We start from the raw sequence: 20063 nt of genomic DNA on the forward strand, positions 1-20063 counted from the left end.
ACGAATTCTCAAAGTTTGTTTTGCCACTTCTTGTATGTATTCTTGAAAAAAACCAGTTACACTATAGACAAAAAAATAGGTTAGCTGCGTCTCTGTTTATCACATTAGTAACTTCATCTGTGCTCTCTTTTTAGTGCGAATGAGAAAGCAAACGTACATGCATCTACCTTTATTACTCTATCTACGATTGCAAGTGATATTTTTGATTTTTCTTTAGTCTGTGCAAGTTTGTGGATATATATTCGTCTGTACGTCTGTACTCTGTGGTGCTGACGTCATACGAGCGATGAATATTTAGAGATTGTGATTTCGATATTTAGTGGCGTTTTGTGTGGATTCTTATTAATGTATTTAGTGAAATTACTAAAATGGAAACCGATTGGATGATAGAAGACTCGACGACACCAAAGGTATTGTTTAAAACTAGAAAATAGGCCACGGCAGTAACATCATGACAGTATATTCCGCCATCTTTATTGCCTTACTCCATTGTAAATTCACTAATATTCCATAAAAATTAAATAATTGGGTACCTACTTAGGAAAAAAACGTATACGATTAGTTAACAACTAGTATATTTTAAATTATTATTATATTCCATAACTTTCCACTTTCCTTGGCGCTCTGCATTGCAGTCAAATAATCGAAGTTTTTTTTTTAACCCAGTTAACTTTTCCTGCTATAATTCTCTTTATCTGGATTACAAATGTATATTTTGATGACCGAGAAAGAAATGCACTTATTTCTTTCACGGTGAAATAAATTCTGTCTATTTTGCTTGGAAAACCATACAAAAGTAGATGCCTATACCATGAGTCCATGATTTGTCATTATTACATTCATGAATAAGTCCATGATTACGTTCTAATAGAGAAAGATAATTATACAAATAGAGAAAGAGTCTGTTAGGGCCAAACCTTCGTTATTTGCCAGTCACCTAGGACATTAAAGTTTAAGGGTGTCTTTTGCCACGAAACTAAGTGTCTGGAAATGCATGACGTGATTTCTAATAACTAAACTATTTCTAAGAAAACATATTTAAAAAAAAACTAGACATACTTTGTCAAAAAATTTGTATGTCAGGGTTTCCTGACTGGATATGTTGGCTTAACTCTCTATTGTAAACACCTTGTCTTCCCATCTTCATACAAATAAATTATTTCATTTCATTTTATTTAATTGATTTTATTTAATTGATGAATTCATTTCATTTTTGTTATTATCATTATTATTTACAATAGACTAAGCAGCTTTTGCAGATGCAGCTTTTTTTTTTTATTATTTATTCAGATACAAGTTAGCCCTTGACTGCAATCTCTGATGGTAAGTGATGATGCAGTCTAAGATGATAGCGGGCTAACCTGGAAGGGATATGGCAGTTTTTATTAAACCCGTACCCCTTTGGTTTCTACACAGCATTGTACCGGAACGCTAAATCGCTTGGCGGCACGGCTTTGCCGGTAGGGTGGTAACTAGCCACGGCCGAAGCCTCCCACCAGACCAGACCAGAAACTTAGAAATTATAAAATTCCAAACCCCTGCCAGGAATCGAACCCGGGACCTCCCTCTAATAAGACCACAGCGCTCACGACTGCGCCAGGGAGGTCGTCAAGCTATCGTGGCTAGTCGTGGAGCTATATCATATCTTGTCTTTGTTACCTGTGATCTGCCAAAGCCACCATGATCCAAACTTCATAGTCGCTGATCATTCCTCCCAGTGTTGGGGACAGTGTGCATATAAATAGAAACTTTCCGATTTTATAAAATAACCAAGGTCTGGCCGTCACTGGCTCTTACTCCAAAACAAATTGAGAGCAAATTTCAATTGTAGACTCACAATTTTTTGAAAAATTGCATGTATTCTTGTTATAATGTGGCTATATTTCTGTTATACACAATCTCTAATCTAAATAAGAATGGCAGGTCTGAATGTATTGCTATCTCTAAGGAAAACACGTATTCATATTGTAAATTTTTGTGTAATTTTTTAATTTTTTAAAAGACTAAGCAGCTTTCGCTGATACATCTATATCAGAAGTCCTTCGAGTTTTCCAAATGTTTGTCCAATCTATTCTCGAACTGTGGCCCTACTGCGGTTGTTTGACAGCTACAATGTCACGATCGCAATCATCTCTGATTGGTTAATGCTCGCTCACTATTGGCCACAATTCATTGTTGCAAGAAGAATCGCACAAATTCAGCCAATCAGAACAATTGAGAATGTAATAATGATTGATGCAGGTTTTAGACAATCGCCCTGCTGGTTAACAGAACTTGACATAACCACATCCTTAGGCAGTTTATTCCATATGTGAACAACTCTGTTGGTCAGAAAGTGTTTGAATGGATTTGACCATGGCAATTGATATTGTAGCTTCATATCATGTCCCCTAAATCTAGGATTGCTCCTTCTCGGAAACATGCTCACAAAATTTGGGATATTATAATAATTATAGACTTAAAATGGAAATGAGAAGTCATTTTGTATAGACTTTTTTTGACTTTGAAATTGATTTGCTGTTTTACTGTGATTGTTTGTCTTCCAGGTGACGTCTCTAACATCGCTGGACACGGGAGTGCGGCCGGCGCCGAGCGGTGCTGCATACGTCGCTGAACGAAACACATGTTTGAACTTGTTCTCAAGATGGAACGAAACCGATCAGGTAATCTCTCTCTTTTTTTTAAGTGTTACCTTCTGTACGCCGGCTCCACACGCTGACTCCAACACTGTTGGAAAAGCTAATTTCCCGATCCACACGTTGGGTGAACAGTGTTGGGGCCAACGTGTGGAGCCGGTGTTAGGCACCGTTTTGGGAGATTTTGGGGACCATTCAAGATTGCATCACTGACATGGTAATCTATTAGGAGCCTTCTAATAGGAAGTCGGGGGTTCGATCCCGGGCACGCACCTCCAACTTTTTGGAGTTATTTGCGTTTTAAGTAATTAAATATCACTTGCTTTAACGGTAAAGGAAAACATCGTGAGGAAACCTGCATGCCTGAGAGTTCTCCACAATGTTTTCAAAGGTGTGTGATCTCTACAAATCCGCACATGGCCAGTGTGGTAGTCTATGGCCAAACCCTTCTCACTCTGAGAGGAGACCCGCGGGGAGATTACCTATAACTTTGCAGTAGTAGTAGCAATGCGACAGTTCATTTGGTGTCTTTCTTCTTATTTTGCTTTGTAGCTATTGCTGTCTCTCTCTAGCCGGACGTTTGACAGCAATGATCGCGAGATTTACGCCTGTCGCGAGATACGTAATCACCCCGCCGTGCTCTGTAGTGAGCCGGCGATGGGTTGATCATCATCATAATAGCAGCAACATGTACCAGGGTAGCAGGAATGACGGATAGATGCTTGTTCCAGGTGGAGTTCGTGGAGCAGCTGCTGGCGCGTATGTGCCATTACCAGCATGGGCACATCAATGCGTACCTGAAGCCCATGCTGCAGCGGGACTTCATCAGCATGCTGCCAAGTAGGTGGAGCTTATAGTAACCTTGAGGCTCCAATATTATGGCTGATTCTCATTGTTTTAAAATAGTAGGTGTACAGTGCGACAAGGCTATCTTGGCGCGTGGCGAAAATTGGAACTAACGTTGCCGTCAAGTGTCCCCTTTTGTTCTTGTTTGAATATTCTAAACCTTTGTTCTCCAACAGCGCCCCCCTGTCAATGTCATTCAAGTGCCAAGAGAGCCTTGTCACACTAGTGAACAAAATGATGTGGTCACGTCTTTTAAAAAATAAGAACAAAAGCATCATACTTATACTCAAGGTCGCCATTTTTTATTCACTATCAAATCTCACACTGTATGTCACTTTAGGCTCACTGTGCTGTCAAGATTCAACTATTTTTTCAACTTGACAGAAAAGGACATACTCTCAAAGTTAGACGCAAATTCTCTACGTTGTATTTTTTTATATAAAAGAATACTAGCTGATGCCCGCGACTTCGTACGTGTGGATTTAGGTTTTTAAAATCCCATGGGAACTCTGATTTTCCGGGACAAAAAATAGCCTGTGTCACTCTCCAGGTCTTAAACTATACCCGTGCAAAAAATCACGTCGATCCGTTGCTCCGTTGCGACGTGATTAAAGGACAAACCGACATACCAATAAACCAACAAACAAACACACTTTCGCATTTATAATAGGGGTAGTGATTAGCCAGTGGTGACTAATATTCCCCTTTCCCTGAACCTCATACTGTATGTCACTTTGTGCTCGCTTGCTGCAAAAATCCTACTTTTTTTCACCTTGACAGAAAAAAGCCTCGACCATGTAGCAGAGAACATACTCTCAAACTAGGACGCGAATTCTCTACCTTGTATTGTCTGTCAAATCTCATACTGTATGTCACTTTGGGCTGATAGCTCTGTCAAAATCCAACCCTTTTCTCCCAATTTTGCTAGTTTGCTACCCGATATTCACTGTCAAATCTCATACTGTATGTCACTTTGTGCTCACTGTGCTGTCAAAATACAACTTTTTTTCACCTTGACAGAAAAAGGCCTCGACCATGTAACAGAGAACATACTGTCAAACTTGGACGCGAATTCTCTACCTTGTATTGTCTGTCAAATCTCATACTGTATGTCACTTTGGGCTGATTGCTCTGTCAAAATCCAACCCTTTTCTCCCAATTTTGCTAGTTTGCTACCCGATATTCACTGTCAAATCTCATACTGTATGTTACTTTGTGCTCACTGTGCTGTCAAAATCCAACTTTTTTCACAGAAAAAGGCCTCGACCACGTAGCAGAGAACATACTGTCCTACTTGGACGCGAGCTCGCTTTGCGCGGCCGAGCTTGTGTGCCGCGAGTGGCAACGGGTGATATCAGAGGGCATGCTCTGGAAGAAGCTCGTCGAGCGGAAAGTGCGGACTGACTCTCTGTGGCGCGGGCTCGCCGAGCGACGAGGATGGTGAGTCATCGAACATGTTCCCTAACCGGCCGGTCTTGTGTGTCGCGGAGCTCGTCGAGCAGTTTGCCGAGCGATGAAAATGATAAGTCATCGAATATTTTGCGCGTGCTGAGCTCTCATTATTTTTTTTAATAATTTTTTATTTCACTGATAACTCCCGACTGAATAAAAAATTTCAGGCTCGCTGCGCTCCTGGGAATTTATCGATTTTTTATTTCATAGTAGAATGAACCCTTAATCATCATCATCATCATCAATCCGTCGCCGGCTCACTACTGAGCACGAGTCTCTACTCAGAATGAGAAAAAAGATATGCACTGTCATGTCAAAAGTATGGCTTAACTTTTGTTATATCTCAATTGTTGTGATTGGCTGAATTTGTGTGATTCTTTTGCAACGATGTATTGTTGCCAATAGTGCGCGGACATCAACCAATCAGAGATGATTGCGATCGTGACATTGTAGCTGTCATTCTATCGCAATCGAGCACCTGTATTTTGACACACATTTGACAGAATGCCAGAGCAAATATGGCGAGTCTTTTCTCAGATTGTACGCGTAATATAGTGGAGTGCAATAGTTCCTAGTTAGTGGTTTTTATAAAATTGTGAGATAGGCTTACGTTTGACGACAATCATGCCTGAGAAACAAAACAATGATGCTAAGAAGATGCCTGCCTTGCACTCTTGCCTTGAAGGTATTCGAGTCGTACTTGGCAGGATTGGGTCGCTCTATATTTGACGCATTTTAAACTGAGTCTTCAAGTTATCTGTCTGTGCGAGCGAAACAGACATAACTTGAAGACTCAGTTTAAAATGCGTCGACTATAGTACCAAATAATAGTATTAAACTGACTAATAGTTGTGTATTCCAGGATAATGTACCTGTTCAAGCCGAAACCTGGTTGTCAGCACCCGTCCCACTCGTTCTACCGACAGCTCTACCCCAAGATCATACAAGACATACAGTCCATTGAAGACAACTGGCGCATGGGCAGGCATAACTTACAGGTACAATCCAATCCAATCCATTAGCCTGTTTGCGTCCACTGCTGGACATAGGCCTTTCCAAGAGTGCGCCACCAAACACGGTCCTCCGCCTTCCTCATCCATCCGCTCCCCACCACCTTCTTCAGGTACGCCATCTATCAATTAACATTTTCACTTCTAGCCTAGCCTCCTATTCTTGTATGCTCTCCTGGTACTTAAATCATGTATGCAACAGTTGGTGTCACGTCAAAGGGTCTCTGACCTTGAACTTGCGCAGTCGATCACATTTGGCGTCTCGTTAATAGGCCTCTGATGTTATACCTGCGCAGTGGGTGATTTATGAATGAATGACATAATGACCAGAAAAGGTGAATGAAGTATGAGAGTGAGCTCACCCACATTAATCAATATATTATATGGCTTAGTTATAGGTCTAGAACAACAAAGCATAGAATAATAGGCGTAATATGCTTTGTATGGAGAAGCGAATAAGAAGTGTTCTCCTAACCTCAGTTTAATATTAACATAATTTTTTGTCGTTTTTCAGAGGATAAACTGTCGGTCGGAAAATTCGAAGGGTGTATACTGTTTGCAGTATGACGACAACAAGATAGTCTCTGGGCTCAGAGACAACACCATCAAGATATGGGACAGAAAGACTTTACAGTGTGTTAAGGTTTGTAGTACCATTTGTACCGTAAAATACAGTACGCGGCCGAAGGTGATGAACATCGGCTTCTAGAATGACATTTTATCTTTGTAGAGCGTTGTCTCTGTCACTCATACCCATATGACGCTTAGTCGGTTTTCTACATTTCGTAATAAGAAACATAGATGTGTATATGTGTGCAAACCAGGCCACTTAAGCGATGTCAATTCGTTTGTGAGCCCTTGTCTATACCTACTATGATAATCCCGCAAATTGCTATTGCGCTGGAACCATGTCTCATTCACATCGAAATGACGTCATTTTGACGTCAGCCGAAATAAAAATATACCATCAGCTCGAAACTTCAGTCTAGTGCTGACGTCACTAAAATGGCGGCATAATTGCATAATTTACAAAGTGTGTGTGTGTGTGTGTGTTAACAGGAACTCCAAGGTCACACGGGCTCAGTCCTGTGCCTACAGTATGACGAACGGGCCATCATATCAGGGTCATCGGACAGCACGGTCAGGGTGTGGGACGTCACCACGGGTGCTATGCTGAACACACTCATCCACCACTGCGAGGCTGTACTGCATCTGAGGTTCTGCAACGGCATGATGGTCACGTGTAGTAAGGTACGAGATAACACGAGTGCCGACTCCAACTCAATTAAGGAGTGTTCAGGAAGCTTCGAGATGTCTTGTCCAAAATTCCTCAGTGATTGAAGACCAAAGTATTCGAACAGTGCGTGTTGCCAGTGATGACATATGGATCCGAGACATGGTCGCTAACTATGTGCGGAGTTTCTCTACGTGATCAATGAGGAAATGAGAAGATCCGTAGGAGAACTAGAGTAACCGACATAGCTCAACGGGCTGCGAAGCTGAAGTGGCAATGGGCAGGGCACATAGTTCGTACAACCCACAAGATGACCCACTAGGTGGATGGACGACATCAGACGAGTCGCAGGGAGCCGTTGGATGGCGGCGGCGCAAGACCGTGGCTTATGGAAGTCCCTACAAGAGACCTATGTCCAGCAGTGGACGTCTATCGGTTGATGATGATGATAAAGGTCAATTTACTTTCATCATGATCAACCCATTACCGTCCCACTACTGAGCATGGGTCTCAAAGTGAGAAGGGCTTAGGCCCTAGTCTGCCCCGCTGGCCCAATGCGGATTTGCTATTACTTTAATGCTTTTTTTTTCAATTTCCAGGACAGATCGATAGCAGTCTGGGACATGACGTCGACCACAGAGATAATGTTAAGACGAGTGCTAGTGGGGCACCGGGCAGCTGTCAACGTGGTTGACTTTGACGAAAAATATATTGTGAGCGCGAGCGGCGATAGGACTATAAAGGTATGAGTTATACTCCTTGAATCTTGTACTTGACAAACTCCCTGGAGAACTGGAAGGTCCCGGATAGCTGATCAAAAGAACTAATTAGCTGATCAAAAAATTAATTATCTGAGCAAAAAATTTGTTAGCTGATCTAAAAAATTAATTAGCTAATCCAAAAAATTAATCAGCTGATCAATCAAATTAATTAACTGATCAATCAAATTAATTAGCCGGTCAAAGAATTAATTAGGCGATGGTTAAGTCAATTAGTGTTTCACCTTTTAAAAAAATCGTGATTTTTGGAATTATTCTCTTCAATAATGAATAGGCTACTTGACAATTTTTTTAAGTTGGTCTTAAATGGTTAATATTTGTCCTATTATATCAAAAAAATTAACACTATATTTTTTTGCGCCCTAAAAACCGTAAAACTTTAATTTAAAAAAATATTTTTCTTAGACAGGTGAAAACACTGTCGGCCATGTTTGGCCGATAGATTATCTGTGCTCTGACGTCATGCATTTGTAAACAACAATATAACCCTGTAGTTATACTGTTGTTTACAAATGCATGACGTCAGAGCACAGATAATCTATCGGCCAAACATGGCCGACAGTGTTTTCACCTGTCTAAGAAAAATATTTTTTTAAATTAAAGTTTTACGGATTTTAGGGCGCAAAAAAATATAGTGTTAATTTTTTTGATATAATAGGACAAATATTAACCATTTAAGACCAACTTAAAAAAATTGTCAAGTAGCCTATTCTTGCCCCATAAACTACCGCTATATAAAATATCACAACATTTTATTACTACCGTCCAACTTCGAAGACCTTACTTAAATGTAGCCCACCCATACTTGTTACACACGCAATATCTAGGTGTGACTCAACAGGAATTTTTAAAAATAGTTGTCCCATTGTGTAACAGTGTGACTAAACGGGACAACTATCTTAAAAATTACTGTTGAGTAACAGTGTTACACACGGGGGTGTGACTCAACCGGAATAACCCCATACTTACAGGTGTGGAACACATCTTCGTGCGAATTCGTGCGCACGCTTAACGGACACAAGCGCGGGATCGCGTGTCTGCAGTACCGCGACAGATTAGTCGTGTCGGGGTCGTCGGACAACACCATACGACTGTGGGACATCGAGTGTGGGCAGTGCATTCGAGTTCTGGAGGGGCACGAGGAGCTGGTTAGGTGTATTCGGTAAGTCAATGACTAAACTTAACAAGTTCATGACTAAGCTTAACAGTCCATGACTTAACTTAACTAGTTTATGACTATACTTAACACGTCCATGACTAAAATAAAAAATAAAATAAAAATCTTTTTTAGTCGTATAAACTTTTACAAGTACTTACGAATAGTCGGATGCATGTACCTAAACTTACCAAGTTCATGTCTAAAGTTAACACATTCATGACTAAACTTAACAAGTCCATCACTAAACTTAACAAGTTGCAGATTAATTTATGACTAAACTCCGACCAGTAGGTTAATGAATGAACTAACAAAGCAAGTACGTATCTGAACTCGAGAAGTTAGTCAAAAACTAAACTAGTTAATAAGGTTGGACATAAGCGCGGGGTCGCATGTCTGCAGTATCGCGACAGATTAGTCGTGTCGAGGTCGTCGGACAACACCATACGACTGTGGGACATCGAGTGTGGGCAGTGCATTCGAGTTCTGGAGGGGCACGAGGAGCTAGTTAGGTGTATTCGGTAAGTCAACGTCTGAACTTAACAGTTAACATGCCCATGACTAAACTTAACAAGTCCATGACTAAACTTAACAAGTTCCAGACTAATTTATGACTAAACTCCGACCAGTTGACCGAACTTAACAAGACAGTGACAGTGACCTTGACAAATCAATGACATCAACGAATTAACTCAAAAACAAGTTGACAACGGAAAAGGTGACTGACTGATTGACTGACTGTTCCATCAACGCACAGCTCAAACTACTGGACGGATGGGGCTAAAATTTGGCATGCAGATAGCTATTATGACGTAGACATCAGCTAGGAAAGGATTTTTGAAAATCCAACCCCAAACCGAAGTTTAGTATAAACATTCTGTTTCCAGGTTTGACAACAAAAGGATAGTAAGCGGAGCGTACGACGGTAAAATCAAGGTGTGGGACCTACGCGCCGCGCTAGATGTGCGCACGCCGCACCAGGACCTCTGTCTGCGCACTCTAGTGGTGAGTTGCCTTTATTTGTAGGCATAAGACCTCTTCAAAGCTTCTATACTCCTAGTACTTTTTCCTTCCATGTTTTCTTTGTCTTCTCCCTAAATAATTGAATGACTGAATTCATTTGGGCACGCTGCTCCAGTGTATGCGCCGCTAGTAGTGCTTTATTTGAAGGTCTTTGCTTCTTGAAGCTTATATATTCCTGTTACTTTTTGTGAAAGGATGTGCTTCTCTATCTATCCATGAAAAGAAGTTCGTATAGGGCTCTCTCTATTACGTAATCTCATACAAATGACAGAGACAAAATCTCAGTGGGCGTTAATGATTTTGAGTCGCCAACCAATCACAAACATGTTTTTCATTTCAAGAAACATTCGAAATTTAATTCGAAAATGTTTTAAAAAAATATTCGAAATTCAAGTCGAAAATGTTTTCAAAAAACATTCGAAATTCAATTCGAAAATGTTTTCAAAAACATTCGAAAATGTTTTCAAAAATCGAAATTCAATTAAAAACCATAGTTTCGTTTGTGATAACCGTGGGTATAGTAGTTGTGCCCTTATTTTTCTAAACATTTTTATAATTTTCACACGTCGTTTTTACTCCTTGAAGCTTCTATATTCCTGGGATTTTTTCCTCCAATTCTACTACGAATGTGACCAATGGAACTGAAACTCGTATCATAATAACAGAGATAAAATAAAATAGTCCGCGAATCTTAATAATGTATGAATGAATGAATGAATGAATGTTTTATTCAAGAAATGCAGGTATTGTACCTGGTTGAAATAGGTTGAAACAATGTCTGATAAGCCTTATACATTTTACCCATTGTAACTGGTGTTTGAATATTACCTTAAATTAAAAACATATAATTGAGTAAGGATTAAAATATAAGTTTATATAGACTTCATACAAGCAAAACAAAGTAACTAGATGATCCCCGCGACTTCGTCCGTTTGGATTTCGGTTTTCAAAAATCCCGTGGGAACTCTTTGATTTTCCGGGATAAAAAGTAGCCTACGTCCTTCCCCGGGATGAAAGCTATCTCTGTACCAAATTTCGTCAAAATCGGTTAAACGGTTGAGCCGTGAAAGGCTAGCAGACAGACAGACACACTTTCGCATTTATAATATTAGTATGGATGAATAAAATGTCAACATAATAATGCTTGTGCTTATCCTGCAAAATGTGGTTTCCAAACCTCGTATCTGTGAGCTAGCAATATAATAAGTTGTAATAATGTTTGAGTTGCAGGAGCACACGGGACGCGTGTTCCGGTTACAGTTCGACGAGTTCCAGATAGTGTCCTCCTCGCACGACGACACCATCCTCGTGTGGGACTTCCTCAACTACGGCGGCGCCTCGCCCTCGCCCGCCGCGCCGCCGCCACGTCGCTCCTCGCCAGATCACGACCGCGCCTTCTACGACTAGGTACGTACGACCAGGCTGGACTCACTTGGAACTAACTAAGAAACTAGTCAAATATAACAAAATTATGTAGGTTAGATTAAGAAATATTATTTAAACAATAGTATGTAAGATATATATAGCTAAGTTGTTATAATTACTGTTAGTCCATAAGCTAGGTTGATCATAAAACTTCACTCAATAAACACATCTACACCAAGCCATCTCCATCATTTTAACCACCAACAAATAAAGTTATATTTCAGCACAGCTCATGCTACTGCAGAGATTGATCTGAGGCATGTAGGCAGCTATTATGACATAGATGTCCGCTGAGAAAGGGTTTTTGAAAATTCAACCCCAAACCCCCCGTTCCCACTTTGTTGTTGTTGTTTGTTGGGCCCGAATTTAAATCAGATGTTCCAGTGACAGGACATTTTATATGAAGCTATTCACATTTCTTTCTTTCTTTCTTCACTCTGGGCTGGTTTCCACACCTTAACGTTTCCGTCTGTTGTGCGCGCATTGCCCCTCCCCGCCGAAGTCTTCACTCCAGCCATCCACACTAAGCTATTCACACTTGTCGGGGAAGGGGGGTTAAGAGGGTAAAATAGGGGATTGAAATTTGTGTAGTCCACGCGGACGAAGTCATGGCGATAAGCTCATACTAAAGTATTTTCTTTCTATTTCAGGTTTGTCTCGCAGACCGCATTTGTACGTTATCATTATGATAGCGGGCACGCAAATAACTGTATGCTGCATTGAAGTGGCTCCAGTGCAGTGACGTTGAACAAGTGGAGTGACTCCAGTGCAGTGACATTGAACAAGTGGAGTGACTCTAGTGCAGTGACATTGAACAAGTGGAGTGACTCCAGTGCAGTGACGTTACAAGTGGAGTGACTCCAGTGCAGTGACATTGAACAAGTGGAGTGACTCTAGTGCAGTGACATTGAACAAGTGGAGTGACTCCAGTGCAGTGACGTTACAAGTGGAGTGACTCCAGTGCGGTGACGTTGTACAAGTGGAGTGACTCCAGTGCAGTGACATTGTACTAGTAGAGTGAAGTGAATGTAGTGACGTTAAATAAATGAATTATGTTTATTTACACTGACGTTATCTGTGACTTGGTTGGTACTTTCATATGTATCATAGAATCTATCTACAAATGATAATAACTAGCTGATGCCAGCGACTTCGTTCGCGTGGATTTAGGTTTTTAAAATCCTGTGGGAACTGTTTTTTCTTTTTGATAAAAAGTAGCCTATGCCATTCTCCAGGTCTTTAACTATAATATATAATTCAAAAAAATATCTTTATTCAGGCATATTTTTTGTTTTTACAATTTCTATTGGCTACTAATAGTATATTACGCAACAGGTTGAGATGATAACTGGTATGGGAATGCCCCGCACACCCCGTGCTAACCCGGGCGATCGCGGGTGACGTGCGGGGCGTTCCCCTGCCTCATACCCCGATTGCCATATCGACCTGACGCGGAATATAGGTAGGTACAAGATAAAAAATAAAACTACAAGATTATAATATTAAGTAAATACTTATTTCGAACACTTAAATGATATTTATTCCATATTTATTTATTCTTGGACTGCCTCGATTCTTGTTTGCCATTTTCTCTTTAACTATGCCCATGCAAAAAATAACGTCGATCCGTTGCTCCGTTGCAGTGATTGAAGGACAAACCAACAAACAAACACACTTTCGCATTTATAATATGGATAGTGATAGGTAATTACACTTTTGATGGTCTGTTGTTGCATTTGTAAGATGATGATATAGTGGTGATAATTTTTACGCGCACTTAAAACTAAAGTTACGACGATCATGTAAAGAAACTCCGCACATAGATAGCTCTCTCCATTGTCCGCTGAGTGACTCTGAGCTTTCTTATGAGGCCCATAGTTAGCGACCATGTCTCATTCTCGATATTTCAATAATAACTAAAAATTATTGTGTGACGTCAGCAACAAGATTCGGCTCCATTGGACGCATCGAAAAAAATCGACTTTTTTTTCGATGCATCTGTTACTGCCACACTGTTCGGGATACGGCGAATATTTTATGTATCGTGAATTTTCGGATTGGAAAAAGACCCTCAGTTTGCTTGATTTCTTCTTGGGCAATTATCGTCATATTACAACAAATTAACATTTTCCTCCGATTCCTCTTGAATCATTGACGAAAACCGCATTAAAATTCGTTGTATAGTTTAAACGATTGAAGCGTACAGAGGGGCAGACGGCGGGAAGCGACTGTTTAATACTATGTAGAGAACCCAAAACTGTTCCTACTTTCCCTCCCTCAATGCCACTTTAATGGAGGACCATTTTAAATGTCCAGTAATATTGTACATCAACCTATATGGCAATTGTGCACTCATCCGTGATTTTACCGATACGTCAAAAAAATACGAATCGAATGCACATATTTGTATGACGACCACTTTGAAGAATCACGGATACGAACCGAATACGGATGAGTGCACAGACGCCCTTAGAAAGGCATTTCGGCTTCGTAGAGCGTTGTCTCTGTTGTCGAGACCGACAAAACGTCACATAGGTATGAGTGACAGATAACGCTCTACGAAGCCGAAATGCCTTTCTAAAGGTCGATGTCGAGGAGTTAGAGGAATGTGCAGCGCACAGACAAGTCGACAAGGGTGTAAAGAACCTAATGTAAATACTAAATACCTATATTTGTTATAGAGAAAAATAAATACCTTAGAAGGAGATAGCAGATTTGTAGAGCACTGTCTCGTTGAGACCGACAAAACGTCATTTATGTATGAGTGACAGACAACGCTCTACAAAGCCGAAATGTCATTCTAAAGGCCGATGTACATTACTTCCGGCTGCGTACTGTACAATATTTTCTGCCGGCTACTTGACTTTTTCACTTGTTAGTGAGCCTTTGTTGAAGCGGTAAACTCCATCGACGGAAAGAAGTTAGTACAGAGCCACGGTAATGTTATAAGCAGTAATGTAACTCGGCCGTATCTTTGAAATAAATGCCTACAGCAGCGCGGTACGTAAACATGCGATAGGGCTGCCCGCCTCCGGCATTTTAATTACATTTGCTTACTTTGTGTTTAAATATGTACTTGTCATATTAAATATGTACTTGAACTTATTTTTAGTGAAAAAATCGCGCTGTTATTAAAATAACAAAACACCGTCCGTTCGTCACTGCGGCACAGTCGCGACTGGCTGCACCACGAACGCACCGCGAGATCGAGGCGCGTAGGTATAGCTCGCGTTTCGCCCGTTTGTATAAAGTTTGAATACTGCTTATAACATTACCGTGACAGAGCTCTCCCTATTGCGCAATCCCATACAAATGAGAGAGCCAAAAATCTCAATGGGCGTTAACCATTTTGAGGCACCTACCAATCACAAACATGTTTACAAAAAACATTCGAAATTTAATTCGAAAATGTTTTCAAAAATATTCGAAATTCAATTCGAAAATGTTTTCAAAAACATTCGAAATCCAATTCGAACACAAAGTTTCGTATGTAATTGGCAGGTGTTTAAAAAACATTCGAAATTTAATTCGAAAATGTTTTCATTAACGTTCGAAATTCAATTCTGAAACAGTTTCGTTTGTAATTGGTTGGATGTCTCAAAATGGTAAACGCCCACTGAGATTTTTGTCTCTTTCATTTGTATGGGATTACGTAACAGAGAGAGCGCTATAATAACTTCTTTCCGTGGATAGAGTATAGCTGCAGCCGAAGCCTCTAACTAGACCTGAATTAAAAAAAATGATTTTATGTATACTTAAGTTTTCCTGAGTTTACTGAGATAAACAAATCTTTTCAAAGAAATGCGTAAGCGACGCGTATTGCCTGGCGCTTTCGACCTTTTTTACTCGTATCGTGATTCCATTGTCAGTTCGCAGTAACAATGTGGTATGGGCCGCGTATAGTGCGCCTCTTACGCATTTCAGCGGGAAGCTACAGTACGCGGCTGAAAGTAATGTACATCGACCTTTAGAAGGAGATAGCAGATTTGTAGAACGTTGTCTCCGTCGTTGAGACCGACAAAACTTCATATAGGTATGAGTGACAGAGACAACGCTCTACAAAGCCGAAATGTCATTCTAAAGGCCGATGTACATTACTTTCTGCCGCGTACTGTACTTGTTTACCTTTTTATGTAAACTAAGGAGAACTAAAGTAGGTACAGTTCTTGCATTTCACGAAGGCGAGTGAACTTTACTTGTGGTTACGTCGTATACATGGGTATTGGGGAAGTGTGCGTGCATGTCGGACCAATCAGTAGCGAGCCAGCGTTCGCAAACGCACACATTTACTGTACCTTACGTATACCGATACGACTTACACACTAGCATAAGCCACTCTCCCTCGTGAAATGCAAGAACAATAGTTATATTAAAATGACTGTTGAACTGTGAATCCATGACTGACATAAAATATCCAGTATATTATTATGTATTATGAATTTAAGTATAGTCCGTACAAAATGACTTCTCGCACGTCATTTTAACTATGAGTCAACTGTCAAGTCAAAAGTATTCAGCTTTAAAATAAGGACTAAAATCGTACTTTTGACATGACAATTGACACAAAAGTTAAAATGGCGCGTGAGTCTTTTTTGTCATTTTGTATTACTATTAAAGAATTTTTGGCTATTATACTTCGTCCATTGTATTTTCTCTTTGACAGATTTGTTTAGTGATGTCATGTCCATATCACTTACCGATTCGGTAGAAAACAGCCGTTTATTAAAAAACACTATTAAACTTCAATTTATTCGTTCAATTTTTTAACAACAAACTTATGGTGCTCGCTTTATTTATTTAGTTGTACTGCATTTTCAAACTAAATTAACAGGTCTAAAAGAATTTCTGTCCCTTTTCAGCGTAATGATAGAAATTAGAATTGGCACCAATGTTGTCTATCTTATTTTGATTTAGTGACGTTCGAATCGAGTTACACCGATTACCGATTCGATTATTTATCGATACAAATATAAAGAAAATCCCAAGTATTTTTTGCACAAAACTGATGTCGAATAGAAAATTACATAATGGACGGAGTTTATTTAATATTATTGTGTATGATAAGTGGATGTACTGCCGAGAACTTGTCAAAAATGTCAAGGTTATGCTTATAATATTATAATTATATAGATGATGTAAATATTAAGAGTCCGTTAGTACGTTGTTTCGATCGTAATATAATTGGGTATTTGACTAATAAACTCGCCGCGTCTAATTTTTTGACATCGCTGATCTAAAAAGTATTTACTCAGATTTTATTCAAGTTTTTACAAAAGTTGCAATACTTAATGTCAACATTAAAAAAGCCTAGATGAGATAGCTAGGTTAAAATAAATATGGTTATGTAATGTGACTGGTTTTCCAAGATTAGTTACCTAATGAAAATTTGAATAAAATCCGTTCAGCACTTTTTAGACCAATGCTTCCGCGGTGAAATGTCTACAATATACTTAATAGATAATTGAATCTATACTTTAAACTACGTGAATCTTCGACCAAGCATTTCTTTCAGCTTCTAATCTTGGACTTGACCTGAACTCTGGTTAAATACTGCGTACCTATTTACCTGATTGTACGCGTAAATGACAGTTTTAAATGAGATAAACTCTTTTGAAGTTAGTCAAATATTTGATTTAAAAAAATAACCTTTATCGATTATTAAATTAATGTTCCCTACCAAAATTTCTTTGAAAAGTCTTTTTCGATATTGTAATAATATGATGTTTTCGATTTTACAATTTCGCTTAAGCTAAATAAAGTATTATAACTCTCAGTTATATTGCACATATGAACTGATTGTATCGGTCTTGTACGGTCAAGGGGAAATTTCTCTTATCGGGTCACGCGACGAAATGAAACAATTCATGCGTAACTTTCTTTTTTGAATATTTATTTATTTGGCTACCAAAACAGATTACAATATTGTATTAACCAATTTTTTTTACTAATTACATTTTGTTATTATTGTAATCTTAGAGCCTTGCACTGCATGGCCACGGTTATTTGAAATAAAGCACGTGTTTAAAAAAAAAATACAAATATGAACCTAATATAATAGAAAAGTTTATACTCAAATAAAATTTTACGAGTGATTTCACCATTACATCTGGTTCGGAATTACATAAATAATCGTAATCCCACGCATTGTTGGCTAAATATTTTATTTTACAACCGAATACTGAAACGTTATTTAAGCGTATCTCAAATATTGAGATATAGTATTTATTATTATTTCTCAAGATGTACAGACAAAATATGACAGAACCAAATCAAATAAAATTTAAGATGCGCCTTAAATAGTGCGGGAGGATCAGTAAAACTTGACTGGCAGTAAACTCTGAAATCATTAAATAATTAATCATAATATTATGGAGTTGTTAACTACTAGCTAAATACCTAATCGGTTGGGTGGATTTTTTAAGTTAGTGAAAGAATCATCGAATACAGAATCGTTTTGAAGTTGTTTCAAAATCCTTTTTAGAAGGAGGCTACATTTTAACGAAAACTTAGTGCAAAATCTTAAATTTCTAGACCCAGTGGTTTGAACTGTAAGTTGATATTGTGTCAAGCAATCGGTCTGTTTCGCGTTTTACAAATATGGATAACGAATGAAAAATACTGTTATTTTTTAATTTTTTTGGTTGAAATATTATTTTCTCCTTGACTGTAAAATAAGGTACGATACGCAAAATGTAAAATAAATATAGATGATTTAATGAAACGATAGAGTTGCGTTTTTTATGTAATTGCTAGATAAATGCGAGGGTTTGACCACATTCAAATCGATATGACGAAAATCGGTAAATCGATAAACAAAAACCGGTAATCTCAAATATGATGGCGCGTCCCTAAAACTGCCGTGTATTACGAAACTTGTATTGCAATCGTGGCAATATTGTTATATAACGCGATAAATTGAATTCCTCACGTGCCATTTTAACTTTTTGTGTCAAATTTCATGTCAAAAGTACGATTTTTGTACTTATTTTAAAGGTTAACCGTACTTTTGACATGACAGTTGACCCATAGAGTTAAAATGGCGTGTGAGGAGTCATTTTGTTACAGACTATACTGCTCCATTACAGTTACAAAAGACCAGTGGGTGTCAGTGTTGAGGATATGTCTGTGCATGGGTATATGGTTTTACTTTTCTTACTAGACCGCGAAAAGTTGAACGGGACAATGTGTGGCCACTGGCCATATAGACGCACCCGCCGTCGGCTTTTGCTTATATCACCCAATGGGTCGATGAATCACCTACTGCGCAAGTATAAGGTCAGCGGTCTATTCATGTGAAATTAACTATATTCGCATTAGCATCCAAGTTTTGAATACAGGGGCCTAATATGATACAACGAATAGGTGCCTACTCTATAAACTGGAATGCTGCCGTCAAATGTGGTTACACCCTATTTATTAATAATATTAAAGAGAATTGTCTGTTCAAATTGAATGTTACCCGTCAAAATAAGACTATTTTAGTGGATTTTTTTTAAATAATACGGTTACCAGAAAAAAACTTGTAGCTAAAAAAACTATTATTTTTAAACAGTCGCGTGTAATAGCGATAAAGCATTTAGTGTACGTATACACTTTATGAGTAATTTCTATAGTCTATTTTTTAATCCCAGAGACTAAAATGACAGCTGGAAATCTCAAACTTAAAAATAATGATACCAACTTAGCAAAAATAGTGTTGCCCTCATGATTCCGGTTCAGATTAAAATCGTTAATAAAGTAATATTTAATGCATGGCGAGTAAAATAAACATACGAAATGTGTAATTACGAGATCAAAAAGTAGCTCTAATCACTTATAAGGTACTTGAAAGACTTAAAGAATAATTAGTAACAAAAAAATACAAAAATAATTCACCTAAGGAATTTTTCAATGGTATGTAAAACTCATAAATTGAGAATCAGCCCATACTTATTTCATTTGAATTGGAATACGGTATTTGACAACTAGTCAAATCAGTAACTTTTTATCAAACTTTTTCTGGTGGGAGGCTTCGGCCGTGGCTAGTTACCACCCTACCGGCAAAGCCGTGCCGCCAAGCGATTTTAGCGATCCGGTACGATGCCGTGTAGAAACCAAAAGGGGTATGGGTTTAATAAAAACTGCCATACCTCTTCCAGGTTAGCCCTTTCTTAGCGGATGCCTACGTCATAATAGCTTTCCGCATCCCAAATTTCAGCCCGATCCGTCCAGTAGTTTGAGCTATGCGTTGATAGATCAGTCAGTCAGTCACTTTTTCCTTTTGTATATTTAGATTCTATGCCTTTGTTCTCTAACAGCGCCCCCCCTGTCAATGTCACTCAAGTGCCAAGAGAGCCTTGTCGCACTGTACAAATTATATCAATAGCCTTGCACGTCACAGCCACTAAATAGGTTACCTATTTCGACGCATAATTTATGATACATCATCGATCGTCACAATTTGTAAATGTCCCGCCAATTGCTAATGCCCGTGGCCGCCATTTTGGTGACGTCAGCCGAAAT

At 39.0% G+C, this 20063-nt stretch overlaps 1 protein-coding gene across 2 annotated transcripts; it reads left to right on the top strand.

Moving 5' to 3' along the window:
• Positions 1-260: 260 nt before the first annotated feature.
• slmb (beta-transducin repeat containing E3 ubiquitin protein ligase slmb) lies at positions 261-17151 on the top strand. Of its 2 annotated transcripts, none has more exons than XM_069507532.1 (12): positions 261-410; positions 2547-2663; positions 3368-3476; positions 4736-4922; positions 5797-5932; positions 6459-6587; positions 7004-7195; positions 7778-7921; positions 8929-9119; positions 10001-10118; positions 11361-11543; positions 12212-17151. In XM_069507532.1, exons 1-11 carry the CDS (start codon positions 369-371, stop codon positions 11541-11543), a joined length of 1548 nt encoding a protein of 515 aa, XP_069363633.1. In that variant the 5' UTR covers positions 261-368; the 3' UTR covers positions 12212-17151. The 2 variants fall into 2 exon arrangements, with proteins under 2 accessions (XP_069363633.1, XP_034838144.1); XM_034982253.2 differs by having other exon boundaries at positions 11367-11543.
• Positions 17152-20063: the final 2912 nt, after the last annotated feature.

This window comes from Maniola hyperantus, chromosome 26 (genome assembly GCF_902806685.2).
Source record: "Maniola hyperantus chromosome 26, iAphHyp1.2, whole genome shotgun sequence".
NCBI classification, from domain to species: Eukaryota; Metazoa; Arthropoda; class Insecta; order Lepidoptera; family Nymphalidae; genus Maniola; species Maniola hyperantus.